The 17,690-nt window shown below is 38.0% G+C and overlaps 1 protein-coding gene across 3 annotated transcripts in view; it reads right to left on the bottom strand.

Annotated features, from left to right (window-relative positions):
* TTBK2 (tau tubulin kinase 2) overlaps positions 1-17,690 on the bottom strand; it is a 113,939-nt gene that overhangs the window by 31,417 nt on the left and 64,832 nt on the right. For all 3 annotated transcript variants that reach the window (XM_077764584.1, XM_077764585.1, XM_077764586.1), the window contains 2 exons: positions 7,718-7,875; positions 1,563-1,779 (listed from right to left, as the gene is read on the bottom strand). In XM_077764584.1, coding sequence (XP_077620710.1) covers positions 1,563-1,779; positions 7,718-7,875 — 375 coding nt within the window. The remainder of the gene's footprint in view (positions 1-1,562; positions 1,780-7,717; positions 7,876-17,690) is intronic.

The following is a 17,690-nucleotide window of genomic DNA, read 5'->3' as shown; positions in this document are numbered from 1 at the left end:
GAACACCAATATAGAAGCCAGAGGAAAAATAATGGTGAATCAAAAACTTTGAAGCTTGCATAAGCTCTCTTTAAAACTGAGGCTAAAATAAATGTATTTACAACTAAGTAAAAACTGAAAGTCTTTCCAAAAGACCTCAACTAAAGGAACTTGTAATGGAAATACTTTAGGAAGAAAGAAGATGAGTCTGGTAACTCTAAAAAATGCAAGGAAATGGTAAATATCTTTGAAAAATCCACATAAACACTACTGATATAAAAGAATAACAACACTAATAATCTAATTTGAGTAATGTTTTGAGAAAGAAGGAATTAAAAAATGGAACAGAATTACAGATTAAATATGATGATGGGTGAAAGACAGAAGCTACACTAAGTATGTTCTATGTCAAGTACCATACTTGACATAGTACTTCATACTCTTATATACAGAGATACCCATGTGGGTTGGCAACTAAGAATGTCATTAGAGATTTTTAACTCTAATAACAGTTTGCTTCTGGTACAATAAAGACATCTGACACTGACACCTTGATGACTTAATACTTCTTATTCCTGATTATTAATAGCTCAGATAGGGCTTATTCAAAAGCCAGACCACAGTACAGCATATCACATCTATGCAGAGAATAGTTTTACAAATGACTCCTGTGACTGAATATACATACTGTTAATTTTTTAAATTATAAAGTTTAACAATATAGTATTGTCCCAGAGACAGGCCAAGCTCCTCACAAGGGACCATGGAAGATTTTTTTCAAAATACATTTCATAAAGCATGACTAGCCTATTTTCTATCAGTCATGTTAACAAGTATGAGCCCACGGTCTCATTTCACACCTATAACATTTAACCACTATCCCAACTAAACCTTTATAAAAACATAAGAAGCACCAAACACTAACTGGTACATAATTCACTGCTCCTTCATTCCCATTAATCTTCATTTTATCTTCTATGAAACTGGAAATGACAAGGAACAGTAAAATCAAAAAGAAATTTGGAGATAATCTGCTCCATGGTAATTAAAGATCAACCATTTAATCTCTCCCCATACTTAAAGGCAGTCCTGTTTACAATCTTAAGGAAGAAAAAATCACGTCGATTATTCAACATCCACTATGCTGCCTCATGGTCAGTTCAATGCTTTCCATTCCCAACCCTCACTTCCCTACCTCCACTTGGAGCAATTTTCAGAATGGGTACTCCTAGTTCCCTAGGTCCACACTAAAGAAGGGGCTCAGAGTCTTGTCACATTTTTTAGAAAGGCTATTACTTCTTTTCTAGAGATGTCTCTTCTTTTAGTCTCTGTGTCTGGTTATTTTTTTAAAAATCCCTTCATCTGTTTCACAAAATACAAGATAAAGATTAGTGTTTAGTGTCTATACCTGAGTACGAGGGGGAAAATTAGCCACGATGTTGCAATTACAAATATATAAGTCACCAGCAATACAATGTTCCAGTTCTCATTCAAAGTTAAGAATCTTGATACTTTGCTACATCAACAGAAGAAAAATATTAAGCCTATAGAAAGATATTACTTCCTGTGCAAGAAATACTAACCTTACAAATCCCAAGCTTTATCTTGTTCCTGTTGGCATCCATCTCTTCCCAGACATCCTTCTCCTGGGGACGTGGGTGCCCCAAAGATCCAGGCAATTTATCTGGTGACACACCAACAGGGATGCCATTCTCCCCATCACTAAGCTGTTCATCTGGAAACACCTCATCTGTATTTTCTCGAAGCAAGTCTCCTGGGATGGGAGTGGCATTGGCAATTCTAAAAATGTGGAGTGAAAAAAAGGTAGAACTTAAAAACACCAGAACCAAAAGTTACTGTAAGACTATCCTACATTTTGTTTTTGGGCTTAAATAATGAAGTCTATACATAATTAAAAGAGTAATACACAAAACAAAACCAAAAACCTCAGAAACTTAGGCCCTGCCAGTTGTACAAAATAAAACTGCTTCTGATCAGTAAAATTTTCTGGCTGATCTAAAAACAGAAATGTTAACAATAACTCACTGATTTAACAATCACTTTACAGGTTAGAGATATTTGGTCTATTTTCTAATAAGTCCTTGTCAATTTTAGGGTTTTCTACTCTTTACCCATTTTTTTGGTTTAGAGAATAACAAAAACTATAAGCAGAAAAATACTGTCAAATAAGCAGGTATGCAACCATTATATTTTTTAATAGTGTAAAATGTACCTAGGCTTCTTCATTTACAGACTTTTTGCTAAGTATCTACTATATTGAAGGATACAGGGAAATAAAGAGGAGAAAAGAAATTCTTTCCCCTCTGGGTGAAACTAGAAAATTCTGTAATTATACAGTTCTGCATGAACTGATCAGGAACAAAATAAAAAAATATTGACACTTGTCAATATATTCTTTCAAAGTAATTTCATGTCCTATTTATATGGCAGGTCATCTCTCCCTTAGATTTCTGGCCCACGAAGGGCTTTTCTAGTTCTTAGCTATCACTCATTAAGCTATCAGATCCTTGTCTGCTCTTATGTTCTAGAACTATGCTCTGTACACTAGTTTGTATTTTAATTTATTTTTTTTAAGTAGGCTTCACGCCCAGTATGGAACCCAATGTGGGGCTTGAACTCATGACCCTAAGATCAAGACCTGAGCCAAGATCAAGAGTCGGACGCTTAACCAATTGAGCCACCCAGGTACCCAGTTTGTTTTGTTTTGAAATATTGCCGACTGAACACAATATTTACCACACAGTGAAACCTTTTCTTAAAAGTGATGTAGAATGTCTAAAAATAGAAAAAAACAGTCTTCAGTCAACTAACTATACCAACACATACAATTATTATGAGTGATAAAATAGGCATCTTCTCAGTGAACCACTCCAACTGTGACTATGCCCTGGCCCAGGTGTCATCAATATGAAATGCTATGAGAACAAAGATCAGTCATTTCTCAGGGACTTGTTCCACCTAAGCTGACCTTCACTACCACCTCTCCTTACTAGGGCCAATAGGAGAAGATGAATCTCTTTATCAATATGTTATAGGTTTATAATTAGAAAAGCACTGATAATAGCTCCCAGGAAAAAAAACCTTACAGGCCTGTAAAGTAGTTCTTATAGTTCTGACACTGGGAACATACTGAAAAAAGTAGTTTGGCCTAAAATAGCTCATATGAAAGTACTTATGATAAAAATAAAGTTCAAAAGTAAATAAAGTTCATAAATTGACTACTAAAAGATTTTTCAGATATAAGTTCAATATACTGATTGATGCTAGACATTACAACAGACACTAACATATATGTGCTATGTGGTAATCCAAATGTTTATTGAAAGAATTCCCTGTTTTCCCAAAGAAAGGGAATGGCAAAAGAATCAGTATTTGAATTCAGGTAGGTCAGTCTACTAGCCCCACAAATTTTTTCCCATTTTTAAATCACATAGTATTCTTCTAATCCTTTCTTCCCTATGCCTAGCTACTATTCTGCTTCTTTCCAACCACCCAATTCTTTTGGGATTCCTTCTCCACTCCTGAGGAAACAAAGCATACCTCCACCTACAAATTGCTTCTAATTTTATTCTATCCCAGTTTCCCTCTTCTCTCGTATGCTGTGGTCTAATTCCACTTTGAGGGGTTCTCACATCTTCCCCCACATAGGGGAAGCCCACATGGGCTCTCTTGCACATGACTTAGGTTCCTCTCTGCATTTATTCCCCATTTTCAATCCTTACATAATTACTAGTTTCTTCATTCTCCTATAACTCTGATCCAAACCTAGAGTTTGAGATACAGAAAGAAATTCCTTCCCAGAAAAATTATATTACATTGAGGAGGTGAAGAGTACGAGAGTATATTATTAGCACATGGTGTGTGTTTGTGGGCAAGGTATAAATTACAGAAACAGATTAAGGGAAAAAAGGTAAGGATGTGTATGGAAGAAATGGACAGATGTCAAGAAAAGTACTAAGAAGAGACATCCTTTTCACACTTCCTTCCTCATAATCTAAGGCAGACGTAGGCCCACTAGGGCTGTGGGCCAAATCTGGCCTGTTCACCTATTTTTGTCAATCAAGTGTTGTGGCACAGAGTCATGCTCATTCATTTACATATTGTATGTGGCTGCTTTAGCACTCTAAAGGCAGCAGTAGTGGTGACAGAGACAGCACAGCCCACAGATATTTATCTGGCCTTAACAGATAAGGTTTCATGAAAAATCAGTATTTTAACTCAGAGGTCAGCAAATTCAGTCACTTCTTAAAGGGCCACATAAATGGTAGACCTGTAAGCATAATGCTTTTCAGGCAAGATTCACTGATGGATGCTAAAGCTTGTGGGACAAAGTATGGTGAAAAACAGATTTTGGGGTACCTGGATGACTCTGTGGGTTGAGTCCACTCTTCTTTATGCCCTTTATAATTTTCTCACTTATTCTTTAAAGTTTATTTTACTTATTTGAGAGAGAGAGAGAAAGAGTGTGGGAAGGGCAGAAAGAAAGGGAGAGAGAGAGAATCCCAAGTAGGCTCTACTCTGCCAGTGTGGAGCCCAATGCGGGGCTCGAACTCACAGACCATGATATCATGACCTGAGCTGAGATCAAGAGTCAGACACTTAATCGACTGAGCCACCCAGGTGCCTCTAATTTTTTCACTTCTAAGACACCTTTTTTCCATTTCTTTACTGAGTTCAATCAACTCTCATTTCTTCCTTTGTCTTTCTTCACCTTTTCCTTTTTCTCCCATCCTCTTCTACTTTGTGGTTCTATTTTTGTTCTTTGTTTTTAAATTTCCAATTCAAGGTGATTATACCTATCTTCAAATATACAGGTATATTTACTTCCATTTGGAGTCTTAGAGTTTTCTTCTTCTTCATGGTTGCTTCTCTGAGAGGAAATTTCCTTAGTAATAATTAGATTTTCTCTCTGATTTTTTTCAATAACACTTAATGGACCTTCAAAATCTCTCTCTTGTTCATTTTTGTGGTACTGGAGTAGTTCATGAGATTTTTAGTTTATTTGGTGCCTTCTTCTATCAATATAGCAAAGTCCAAATATGTTAGTGGATTTTTACTTGTTTTTATGGTCAGAGAGATACAGTATTCTGATTTTACAGTTTTCCTTTTCGTAGTAAATTTTATTTCCCCTTTGCCCTTTTGCAATTATTGATGTACTGCTTTTAACTTAAAATTCAACTTTTCACCTGCTGTGTGAAAGTGGATCTGAGCCCTTGGAATATTTTCCTTTGCCAGCTGGCACTGGGGCTTGTGTCACTAGAGGGCACTGGAGAGACACTGCAAGAGGAAAGTGTTCCATCAAGAGCTCCCGTGGGCAGCTTGGCAAGTCTCTTCAGTGTGTGTGGCTCTCCCCAGCACAAGGATCCTGCCACTTCCCAGCATCTTCAGCACCCATCTTCTGCAGCACAAAGAGCATAGCAACCAGCAGCTTCCCTGAGCAATCCCCACTACCTAGCAGTTTTATGGCACAGTGTCCCTGGTGAGATATGTTAGCAAATAGCTTTCTCTGACGCCTGAGAAAACAGATTTCCATCAAGTTCCAGAGGGCAGATTCTCAGCAAATTCTACCAGGCATCAGAGTGACTTCCTGGCCATTCAGTGACCAACAGACATACCCTCTCCAACAAGGTCAGGAGCTCAGCCCTGTGGTCAGGGCTGGGGGAAGACTTCCTTGGATGTTTCATCTCAGCACTAACAGTAGGAGCTACACTTTGTATTTGCTAGCCCTGTATTTTCTACTTCCTACTAGTCTATGCCACATTGTTCCAATTCTGTGTTATAGGTAATAACCCCTTGTATCATCTTTCCCTGCTCTTTCCCTGCTCAAATTACTGTGTAGTTTCTCTCTCCTCATCGAACCCTTTACCACTCAACTGATAAAAGTCTCCTTTCTGTTTTGTCTCTTTTCTTCTTTCTTTCTTCCAGAAGCTATGTATTTTGAATCATGCCTACTTTTACCTCCCCATAGTTCATTACCTTATCTACCTGGACACTTTCTAATAATTACATTTGTATGATGGGTTCAGTTTTTCTGGTGTTGATGTAAAATCAACCTTAAGTCTTGCTAATTTTGCTCCTCCCCACAGTTTTTAGTGATCTGCCTTTATAAAGCCTGGAGGCAGAGTTGAGTGAGATAGGAGCATAAGAGAGTTGGCAGTTTTTTCTTTCTCTTTATTTATTTTGCAGTTTAAGCTAGGCATCTTTTGTCTTCAAATTATGTTGAGGACATGGTTGTGTGTAGTTTTATATTTTCTTTCTTGTTATTCTGTCTTATTTTAGGAGGAAACATTGGGAGATGGGAACTTAAACTGCCTTCACTGACTTCAGCTACCCTGAAGTCCTATCACCTGGATTTTTGCAAGTTTGAGACTTATCTACTTCTAACAACAATCAAAGGAGGAGGACAAAGGCATTAAAACAAGAATCAAAATTTTTAGACTGGCTCCAGCTCTGTTGCTAATATTTACCTAAATTTGGATGACTGATTCAGTTAGTGTTGGGATTATATCCTCATTTGTAAAAGGGAGTGGCTGGACTAGGGTGGTGGGTTCTAAACTCAGAAAAGCAAGAGAAACATTCTGTGCCACACCCCTAGGACATTTTGATTCAGTAAGTCTGGGAAGACTCCTATGAATGGTACTTTAAACAAACATCTGTGATGATTCTAATGTAGCTAGTCAGGGTGCCCCACTTAAGAACTCTCAGACTAGCTAATCAAAGATAGCATCTCCAGGGGTGCCTGGGTGGCTCAGTCAGTTAAGTGTCTGACTTTGGCTCTGGTCACGATTTCACGGTCCATGGGTCCAAGCCCCATGTCGGACCCTGTGCTGACAGCTCAGAGCCTGGAGCCTGCTTCAGATTCTGCGTCTCCCTCTCTCTCTCTGCCTCTCCCCTGCTCATGTTTTGTCTCTCTCTCTCTCTCTCAAAAAATAAATAAATAAATAAACATTAGGGGAAAAAAAAGATATAATTTCCAGTTATATGAGTCCATGGAAGCTCTTCTGATTCAAAAAGCTCTGGTGACCCCATCTTTCAATATAAAATCAAAACAATGGATTAGTGAAAAACTATCGCAATTAGCTCCCTTTACATGATTATTTTTCCCTATATACTTTTCTCGTTGTTAACTAAATAGTTGAAAGCAACCAGAGCAGGTAAAAATGGGTCAGGAAAAAAAAGGACAACCCCGCCACCCAATTTTAAAAATATCAAACAAAACCAACTGTATTTAATACACGTAAAGGAGAAAACAAATAAAACAAAGATGATGAAAATACAGCATCAACTGTTCCTCATATACTTTGTAAATGAAATCACTTTCCTAAAGACGAACAAGCTACAAATTTTGTTCACACTAAACTTAAGTACAGTACAGTTAGGTATAATTGTGGCTCATTCTTTCCAGGCTCCTATATATTCTTTAGAACTAAAATCAAACAATTCCTTCTCATTATAAAGAATACCCATTGTCAATCTGACATCAACAAGTCATACCACCTCAAAGCTCCCAATTCACAGTATGACCTATAAATACTTTTTAAGAAAAGTAAATCTGAACGGACATACATTAGAGTCTTATTAATTCAAGGAGCTCCATAGGCTTTCTCCTATGTCTTAGCATTTTGTCATCTGAAGGGATATGGATGAAATAAAAGACATTTCTGCTAATATAGTGCACCCAAGAAAGCCATTGCTAAATAATCTGTTTAGGACATACCCAATTGCTGCAGGGGTCAGACGAGTATGCAATTGAGGGGTGGTAGAAGTAGTGGTGGTTGTTAGGGAGCCATCAGTTCCAGTCTTCTCCCAGTCAAAAGGATCACTCTCAATTACTCCAAAGGTCTTAATGCTGTTGTCAAAGACGGATGTCAGAAGCTAAACCATAAAGAAAAAAAAACTAGAGTAAGCTAACAATAAGCATCATTGCTTTACTCTTTGAGAAAGCTGCCAGACTCACAATTAATTTTGTAGTAAGATTAAAAAAAAAACCAACAATGGTACAAATGGGGGAATTTGAATAAGGACTATATGTTGATGATTATATTGAATTAATACAGATTTTTCTCAATTGAGGTACAGGAAAATGTCTTTGTTTTTAGAAGATACATAATTAAGCATCTTATCTAAAATCTACTTTCAGTTTGGCAAAAGGACATTTGTGTTGTATGTACATACATATGTGTTTAGTTTTAACCATCAAGGTGTGATCATTTTTTGTCAAATGGGCATTTTTATATGCTGTGACTTAAGTGAACAGTTAACAGTTGGTATATCTAGGTATACAGAAGTTCATTGCACTTCCTTACAATTTTGGGGTGGGGCTGAAAAATTCTTCAGCTGTTTGTGGGTGTGGATATATATACACAAATTATCACAAAGAAATCTGCCTCTTTATTTGGTTTATATTATATATTTCAGTTTTTTGTCTTTAGTTTTTCAAGATTTTCTTTCTTTTTCTTTCTTTTTAATTTTTTAGTAGGCTCCATGCCAACCATGGAGCTCAATGTGAAGCTTGAAATTGCCACCCTGACATCAAGACCTGACCTGACAGGGCACCNTAAAAAAAAAAAAAAAAAAAAAAAAAAAAAAAAAAAAAAAGACCTGACCTGAGATCAAGAGTTGGATGCTTAACTGAATGAGCCACCCAGGTGTCCCTAGATTTTATTATTTAGTAATCTCTACAACTAACATGGGGCTCAAACGCACAACCCCAAGATCAAGAGTTGCATGATCTACCAACTGAACTAGCCAGGCACCCCTCATTTTTTTGTCTTTAGATTCCAAAACTCTGATGTGACCTAGAGATCTCACAAAGATCATCCTTTATTAGAGTCTGAGGATTGGGATACTGAAAGTTTTAGGGAGGAATAGGGTATATAGATACAAATTTGAGAGTCATTAGCATATAGACATGAAAAGGTATTATTTAAAGCCACTGGACTGGATGGTATCATCTAAGGAGAGTAGGTAGCAAGGGGTCAAAGGGGAAAGGCCTAGGGCACTCCACCATTTAGTTAGAAAGAAGACTCAGCAAAGGAAACCAAGAAGGAATGGGCAATGAGATAGGAAACCCAAGAGTATGCTGTTTTTGATGCCTGCTGAAGAAAACATCTCAACAAGGTGACCAAATGCTATCAAATATAGATTTATAGTTATTTCTGATTATTTAATTGGTTTCTCTCTTTCATCCAGACTGTAAGCTCGAAGAGGCTGGAGCATGTCTGATCTTGTTCATCACCAGTATCTGACACAATACCTTATATATGAGAGCAGTGTTGTGATTTATAAGATATGTCTGGTCAATCACATGACCAGAATATATTTCTTATATATATCTGGCCTTTGTCCATAGTTCCTAGCTCACAGCTCCCCAAACCCTTGAAATTTTCTGAGAGAAAAGAGCAATAAGAGCATCTTTTGTTACAATAATATTTGATCTATAGTCCTCAGCTCCTGAACATGAAATGACTGTCTTATTATTCATAACAACCCCCTTCCCACCACAACTGGGTTTTTGTTAATGAGGTGGCTTTTTGAAAGCTCTGTGGATAGGAACTGCCAATCATGTGATTAGATTTGTAACTTTCAGTCCTATCCCTTGGCCTCCAGGAAACAAGAGAGGGGCTAGAAGGTGAATCAATCAACAACGGTAAATGATTTAATCAATCATGCCTACATAATGAAGTCTCCATAAAAACTAAAAAAGATGGGGGTTGGAGAGCTCTTGGGTTGGTAAACATAATGCAGGTGCTAAGAGAGTGGTGCCCTCAGAGAGGGCATGGAGGCCCCACACCTTTTCCTCATAGCTTGCTCTATGCATCTCTTCCTCTGGCTCTTTCGAAGTTATATGCTTTGTAATATGCCAGTAATCTAGTGAGAAAACTGGTTTCCAAAGGCCTGTGAACTACTCTAGGAAGTTAACCAGGCCCAAGGAAGGGGTTGTAGGAACCTCTGGTTTATAGTCATAGGTCAGTCAGAAGTACAGTTGACAACCAGGACTTGCGAATGGCATCTGAAGCGGAGGGCAGTCTTCTGGGACTGAGTCCTTAACCTGTGGAATCTGATGCCATCTATCTCTGGGTAGATAGTGTCAAAAGTGAGTTGAATTATAGGACACCTAGCTGGCGCCAGAGAATTGCCAGGTTGGGAAGGGCATGGGGAGAGAAACCCATGTTGGAATTATGAGTCCAGAACCTTTAAATAGTTACTCTCAAAACACTTCGAGAACAAATACTTGTGATAATATTAACTAAGAGTCACATAACCCTACCTTTCACTTAAATCCCGAAGGGAAAATAATGTATGTAGAAAAGGAAACTAAAAACATAAAAGGAACTGGAAAAGGCATGGTTATAAAAGTTCAGAAATTTTATTTGGTCATAATTTTGCTGACTTAAGTTACCTATGTTATAGCTTAGACTTCCCCAAATTGTCAGGATTAGAGAGCTACAGAAAACAAAGAAGGAAGATGAATTGGGAACAGAAGTGGCAGACCCTGGACTTCTCCCTTGACTCTGGAATGCGAGGTTCTCACAGGGGGAGCTGCATGCCTCATGAAAACGGAGTCCCTATCCCTGAGACAGCACCTGCCTTGCTGCGTGCACTTAGATCGCCACTGCTACATGCGCTGCATGCAGTTTTTATACCAGATGTTCTTTTATCATGGAACTATTTTCTTACATTTATCATAGTATTATTGTATGTCTTACTATGTGCAGCATATGTCTTCGGGCCTCAGATAAAAAAGTCTGTTACTAAGATGGTGATACCAGAGACCCAGCAGCAGGAGGCAGAAGGATGGAAGGTACAGCAGAGAAGAAACAGACTTTCCCTGACCCTCTAATTGAGGGAAGTTCCCCCTTGTTATTCTCTAGCTCAATCTCTTATTTTTTGCTTCCTAACAGCCCATCTATGTCTTCTGAAAAATTTAACTCCAATGTCATCAGAGTTAGGGGAATCTTAAAACAGCTAAGTCCCCCAGAGCAAGAGGCAGGCCTGCTGCATTCTGATGCAAACTCTGTTTAAACAGTCCCATTCCCAAACCTGGAAAGTGTATTAACAAGATTAATAAGAAGTATGGTCAACTTTGGATTTCCTCTCTATCATATCTTCTGATTTTAGCAATACTGCAGCACGGTATGAACTGGCTGATATACACATTTTAGTTTCAGGCTCACCAACAGTGTGAATATTTATGGGTTTTATTAGTCTTCTCAACTTGCCAAACATCACTGGAACACTCTAATAAAAATAGTTTTGTGTTCTTTTGTCAGGATCACAGATTCCATTAATTACTGACAAGAATTTCTAATAATTCTTCATATAACCCTGTAATTCTTTCACTGGATTTTTATTAACCAGTCATGTTAGTATTTGATTTACAGTGGCTGCTGTGTTTGTGGCCACCTCTCCAAAGAAGGCAAGATGGTAAAAAATGCGAAAAGCTTACACTTTTTTGAATGAGTCAGAAATCGGGTTCAGACACCACCCGAGTACCACTAGTTTTCCCAGGCAACAGGTCTACTTAAAATAAGTCTCCATAAAATGGGGATAATAACATTACCCATGTATTACTATGACATTGTTAGGTGTCATCACTGTGACAATAATGTGAAAAGGCACCAAGAGGTGTTTTTTTGTTTTTGTTTTTTTGAGGGAGAGCAAGTGGCAGGGAGGGGCAGATGGAGAGAGAGAATCTCAAGTAGGCTCCATGCTCAGTGCAGAGCCCAATGCGGGGCTTGATTTCACAACTGAGCCACCCAGGTACCCACCCCCTCTCGCCACCAAGGGTTCTTTTTTATCCAATCTGATGCTATGTTAGTTTTCCATTAACTATAACTGTGTCACCTATATACGGAGTCTTGTGGAATTCAAGGTAAAGATTTTCCCATTTACTCCTCAGAGATACTTTCCTTTCTCAAAATACTTTAAAAAGGATTATTTAAATTACAACGTGGTCACAATAGGACTGAGTGTTTTTAATCATTATGTACATTTCTGAAAATGTTGGCCCAGTATTTTTTTCTTTAATCTGAAATAATTAAAGATTCATAGTAAATTACAAAACAGTACAGAGAAATCCCCTTCACTCAGTGTGCTCCAATAATAACACCTTAAATAGCTAGAGTACAATATCCAAACCAGGAAAATGACATGAATACAATCCACAGAGCTTATCAAATTTCACCAATGTTACATGCACTCATATGTTTGTACATGTATAAAACTACAGAATTTTATCATCTGAGGAGATTCATGTCCCAGCATCTTTTTTTTATACTTGGTCTTTCAGAATTTAATAATAAAAATGATATTCAGGGGCATCTAGGTGCTGTTGGCTGAGCGTCAGACTCTTGCTTTTGGCTCAGGTCATGATCTCACAGTTGTGAAAAAGAGCTCCCATGTGGGCTCTGTGCTGGGCATGGATTCTGCTTGGGAGTGTGTCTCTCTCTCCCTTTGTCCCTCCCCCACTCATGCTTTCTCTTTCTCAAAAAAACTCCACAATATTCACAAGATTTCTGTTTCAATCTTGGCTATAATTCTGATAGCTTCACCTAGTTTAGTTTAACAGATAGAAAATAGCATTTATGTACTTCCAAGATGATTTCTCTTAGATTTCCTTAGTAGGTGACTGTTAGGCAAACTAAGATTAAATTCAATCTTCCTAACATTTGTTGAAAATTTAGGTGCCAGGCACAGTGTGAGGATAGTGCAGGATAAAAAAAGAAGACATGGTTGTACCTCCAGGACTTAAAGCCAGCTGGGAAGATACACTTACACATAAATACTAAGCAATGATAAACTTGGATGTAATTTCCCAAAACATTATAACCCTTTCCAAAAGCAAATGTCAGCCATTATTCTAAGACATGCATCAAAGATTTCTGGTAAAGAGCAACTCTTCTTTCTGGGTCTAGACTAGCAGGCTACTGGATGAGGTGTTGGCCATGTGCAACTTGTTAAGATAGTAATGTTTTCTGGCAAGAAATTCTGATTTTTAAGGGCCTACAAAGCAGAGACAGTCAAAGTGAAAGTGGCTTTGTAAAACAGCATCATTTAACATTTTGCTTATAAAATATATTCACTTCAGTCTTGGCTCAGAACATACAAGATATAATGTTATTTGACCTTTGATGTAGCTAGGGAAGCAGCCATGCTAAATATTGGTATTATTTTGCTTGTTGATGGAAGAGACTTGTTACTGTTTTTAACCACAATGGTTGTCCAATGAGGAATTCAAAATTTTGAAAGAATAGTAATTAAACTCATATTCATGAACAGATACCAAACTGTAAAATTAACCATATGGACAGCATTAGTTCACAAAGCATTCAGATTCAAAGTGGAGTAATTTTTCTCAAAATGAAGTCCATAGCAGGACTCTGTGAGGGAAGCAAGAGACAGAAGATGCAGTCAGACCTTTTTGGAACCTGATGTCAAATTGTTACTAGTCATGAGAACATACCAGTCACACTAATATCTTTTCCCCAATTATCTTTCTCCTCTCCACCTGTCCTCTGTTCCCACTCACCACTTATGAGAGATCAGAGAGCAAGAAAGAACCAGCTTATTTAAACAATCTGTGAAACAAAGAAAATATTTTGCATGCTCTCTCTTTTCCAAAAGTAGTAAAATTACTATACTTTGTTTTCTTATTAGGTGACAAAGACACAGAGAAGCCCCTAGGAGAATGTCCAAATGAAAAACATGAGAACAATTATATGTTAAAGTAATTATAAATCTAAGTTTCAAACTTAAGCTAGTGAATACAATAGTCTTCTTTAGATTACAGGCATAAATAAGTGCTGAATGTGATCAAAATTATTTTGCTTGCTCAACTTTTATACTCCCATACAAACTCTATCAATAAAAAATTATTAGCACCTAAGATGGGAAAGCTGGAACATTTTCCAGCTCCTCCTGAATCTAGTATTACAGGTAGAATTTTATTACAAGTAATATGAATTCTGTGCATTTCAGAAATACATATAAAATGTAACAGTAAGAACATATTTCAAAGTGACTTGTTACAATGGATTTTCTCTATTTGTTAGGCAAAAAGCCACATAAGAAGTGACAAGCTGACCCACTTAATGTCTCTAAGTACTCAAGGTTGTATATTGCCTCTCTGTTTCATATCTTGTTTATATGTTTACAAAAGCTGCCATTTCACAAGAAATAGTTACCAAATACAAATAAGTTCACTGTACTATTCATAATCTTTCAACTGGGCAACACTGACAGTAAAGTCTATGTATTGTCCTTCATAGATAAAAATGATAAATTAATACACTGTTTTGATAGTTACACCTCAGAGATATTGCAGATTAGGTTCCAGCCACCACAATAAAGCAAATATCGCAATCAAGCAAATTAAATGAATTTTTTGGCTTTCAAGTGCATATAAAAGTTATGTTTATACTATATTGTCTACTATTAAGTGTACAGTAGTATCTAAAAAGAAAAAAATGTATATGCTTTAATTAAAAATATTTATTGAGGGGTGCCTGGATGGTTCAGTCAGTTGAGCATCCAACTCTTGATTCTGGCTCAGGTCATGATCCCAAAGTGGTGGCAATGAGCCCTGTGTCAGGCTCTGTGCTCAATGTGGAGCCTGCTTAAGATTCTCTCCCTCTGCCCCTCTTCCCTCCTTGTGCATGGGCTCACTCTCTCTCTTTCTAAAATAAAGTAAATTTTTAAATAAAAATATTTCTAAGAGATGCTAACCATCATCTGAGCTCTCAGCTAGTGAATCTTTTTGGTGGTAGAGGGTCTTGCCTTGATGTTAATAGCTACTGACTACTCAGGATGGTTGTTGCTGAACATGGGGGTGGCTATGGCAATTTCTTACAATAAAACAACAATGAAGTTTGCCACACTGATTGACTATTCCTTTCACAAGTGATTTCTCTGCTCCATGTGATGGTTTTTTTAATGTTTATTATTTGTTTATTTTTGAGAGACAGAGAGATAAGAGCACGCACAAGTGGGGGAAGGGCAGAAAAAAAGAGGGAGACACAGAATCCGAAGCAGGCTCCAGGCTCTGAGCTGTCAGTACAGAGCCCGATGCAGGGCTCGGACTCACAAACAACAAGATCATGACCTGGCCTGAGCTGAAGTTGGATGCTTACCCAACTGAAGCACCCAGGACTTCTTTTAAAACCAGAGTCCATCCTCTCAAACCCTGCTACAGCTTTAACAACCAAGTTTATGGAATATTCTAAATTCTTTGTTTTCATTTCAGCAATCTTCACAGCATTCTTCACCAGGAGTAGATTCCATCTCAAGAAACCACTTTTCTTTGCTCATCCATAAGAAGCAACTCTCATCCATTATAGTTTATCATGAGATTGCAACTATTCAGTCATGTCTTCAGGCTCCACTTGCAATTCTAGTTCGCTTGGTATTTCCATCACATCTCTAGTTACTTCCTCTACTCAAAGTCTTGAATCCTTCAAAGTCATCCATGAGGGTTGGAATCAATTTATTCCAGATTCCTGTTCATGAAAACATTTTGACCTCTTCCCATGAATCTTCAGTGTTATTCATGGTACCCAGGATGGTACTTTCCAGAAAGTTTTCAATTAAGTTTGTGCAGATACCTCAGAGGACTGTTATCTACAGCAGGGATCACCTTATAAAATATATTTCTTAAATAGCAAGACTTGAAAGTTGAAAAGACTTTTTGATCCATAGGCTGCACATTGGATATTATGTTAGCAGGCATGAAAACATTAATTTCACTGTACATCTGCAACAGAGATCTTAGGTGACCAGGTCTGTTGTCAGTGAGCAGTCATATTTTCAAAAGTTCCTTTGTTTCTGAGCAGTAGGTCCTAACAGGGGACTTAAAATATTCAGTACACCATGTTGTAAACAGATATGCTGTCATCCGGGCATTGCTGTTCCAGTTATAGAACACAGGCAGAGGAGACTTAGCATTCTTACGGGCCCTTGGATTCTCAGAATGGTAAATGGGCACTGGTTTCAACTTCAAGCCACCAGCTACAGTAACATCTTTTATATTCACTTCTTTAGAGGGGAGAGAAAGTGCACGTGCATGCATGAGTGAGAGAGAGGGGTGGAAGGACACACACACACACACACACACACACACACACACACAGAGACAGAGAGAGAGAGAGAGAGAGAGAGAGAGAGAGAGAATATCTTAAGTAGACTCCATGCTCAGTAAAGAGACTGACACGGGGCTTGATCCCGCAAACTTGGGATCATGACTGGAGCCAAAATCAAGAGTCAGATGCTCACCTAGCTGCCCGAGCTATCCAGGCACCCCTGCAATAACTTCTAACAAGACAGTCAACCTGTCTTTTGAACCTTTGAAGCCAGGCATTTACTTTTCCTCTCTAGCTATGAAAGACCTAAATGTCTCTTCCAATAGAAGTCTGTTCCATCTACATTGAAAAATCTGTTGTTTAGTGTAGTAGCCACCTTCAGAAGCTAGATCTTCTGGATAACTTGCTGCAGCTTCTATATCAGCACTTGCTTCACCTTGCACTTTTATGTCATGATGAGGACTTCTTTCCTTAAACCTCATGAAGAAGCTCTGCTAGCTTCAAACTTTTCTTTGGAAACTTCCTCACCTCTCTCAGCCTTCACAGAATTGAAGACAGTTAGGGCCTTGCTCTGAATTAGGTGTCGGATTAGGGAATGCTGTGGCTGGCTTGAGCTTTTCAGACCACTAAATCTTTCTCCAAATCTGCAATGAGGCTGTTTTGCTTTCTAATCATTCATGTGTTCACTGGAGTAGCATTTCTAATTTCCTTCAAGAACTTTTCCTTTGCAGTCACTACTTGGCTAACTGTTCAGCACAAGAGGTCTAGCTTTCAGCTTATCTTGGCTTTTGACATGCTTTCCCCACTAAGCTGAATCATTTCCAGTTTTTGATTTAAAGTGAGAAATGTGAAACTGTTCCTTTCACTTGAACACTTAGAGGCCATCACGGAGTTATTAGTTGACCTAACTGCAATATTGTTGTTTCTCAGGGGATAAGGGAGCTTGAGGAGAAGGAGAGATGGGAAATGGCTGGTCAGTGGAGCAGAACACACGTAACATTTACGGATTAAGTTAACTATCTTACACGGTCATGTTTCATGGTACCCCAAGACAATTATAGTGGTAACATCAAAGATGACTGATTATAGATACTATATAACAATAATGAAAAAGTATGCATTTTTCACAATTACCAAAATATGACAGAGAGACACAAAATTAGCAAAAGCTGTTGGAAAATGGTGCTGATGGACTTGCTCAATTCAGGATTCCACAAACCTTCAATTTGTAAAAAATGCAGTATCTGCAAAATGCAATAAAGCAAAGTGGAATGAAATGACGTATGCCCGGTTTAATCTATGTGTGGCTTCATTTATGTCTTCAGTGGTAGTGATTATTTTGCATTAAGCTATAAGTTCTCCCTGAGAGCAACAGAATCTTCTGAAATACAGTTGGCTGGGGCTAGGGGTGCAATCTGTGGTACACTTCGTCAATCCTTATAAGGTCTTATTAATGGATACCCTAAGGAAATGATTCACTGACCACAGATAAAATGGAGCCAATAATCTTCACCGACTGTTGTTTCCTAGCATATTAACATATGATATTATAGCCCTAAGCCCTCAACAGATACATTACCTAGCTGGACATTTCCTTTTGGTCAACAAATTAGC

The sequence above is a fragment of the Crocuta crocuta genome, unplaced genomic scaffold, assembly GCF_008692635.1.
Source record: "Crocuta crocuta isolate KB4526 unplaced genomic scaffold, BGI_CrCroc_1.0 scaffold102, whole genome shotgun sequence".
In the NCBI taxonomy this organism is placed as follows: domain Eukaryota; kingdom Metazoa; phylum Chordata; class Mammalia; order Carnivora; family Hyaenidae; genus Crocuta; species Crocuta crocuta.
This window is presented reverse-complemented; position numbering and strand designations above follow the sequence as displayed.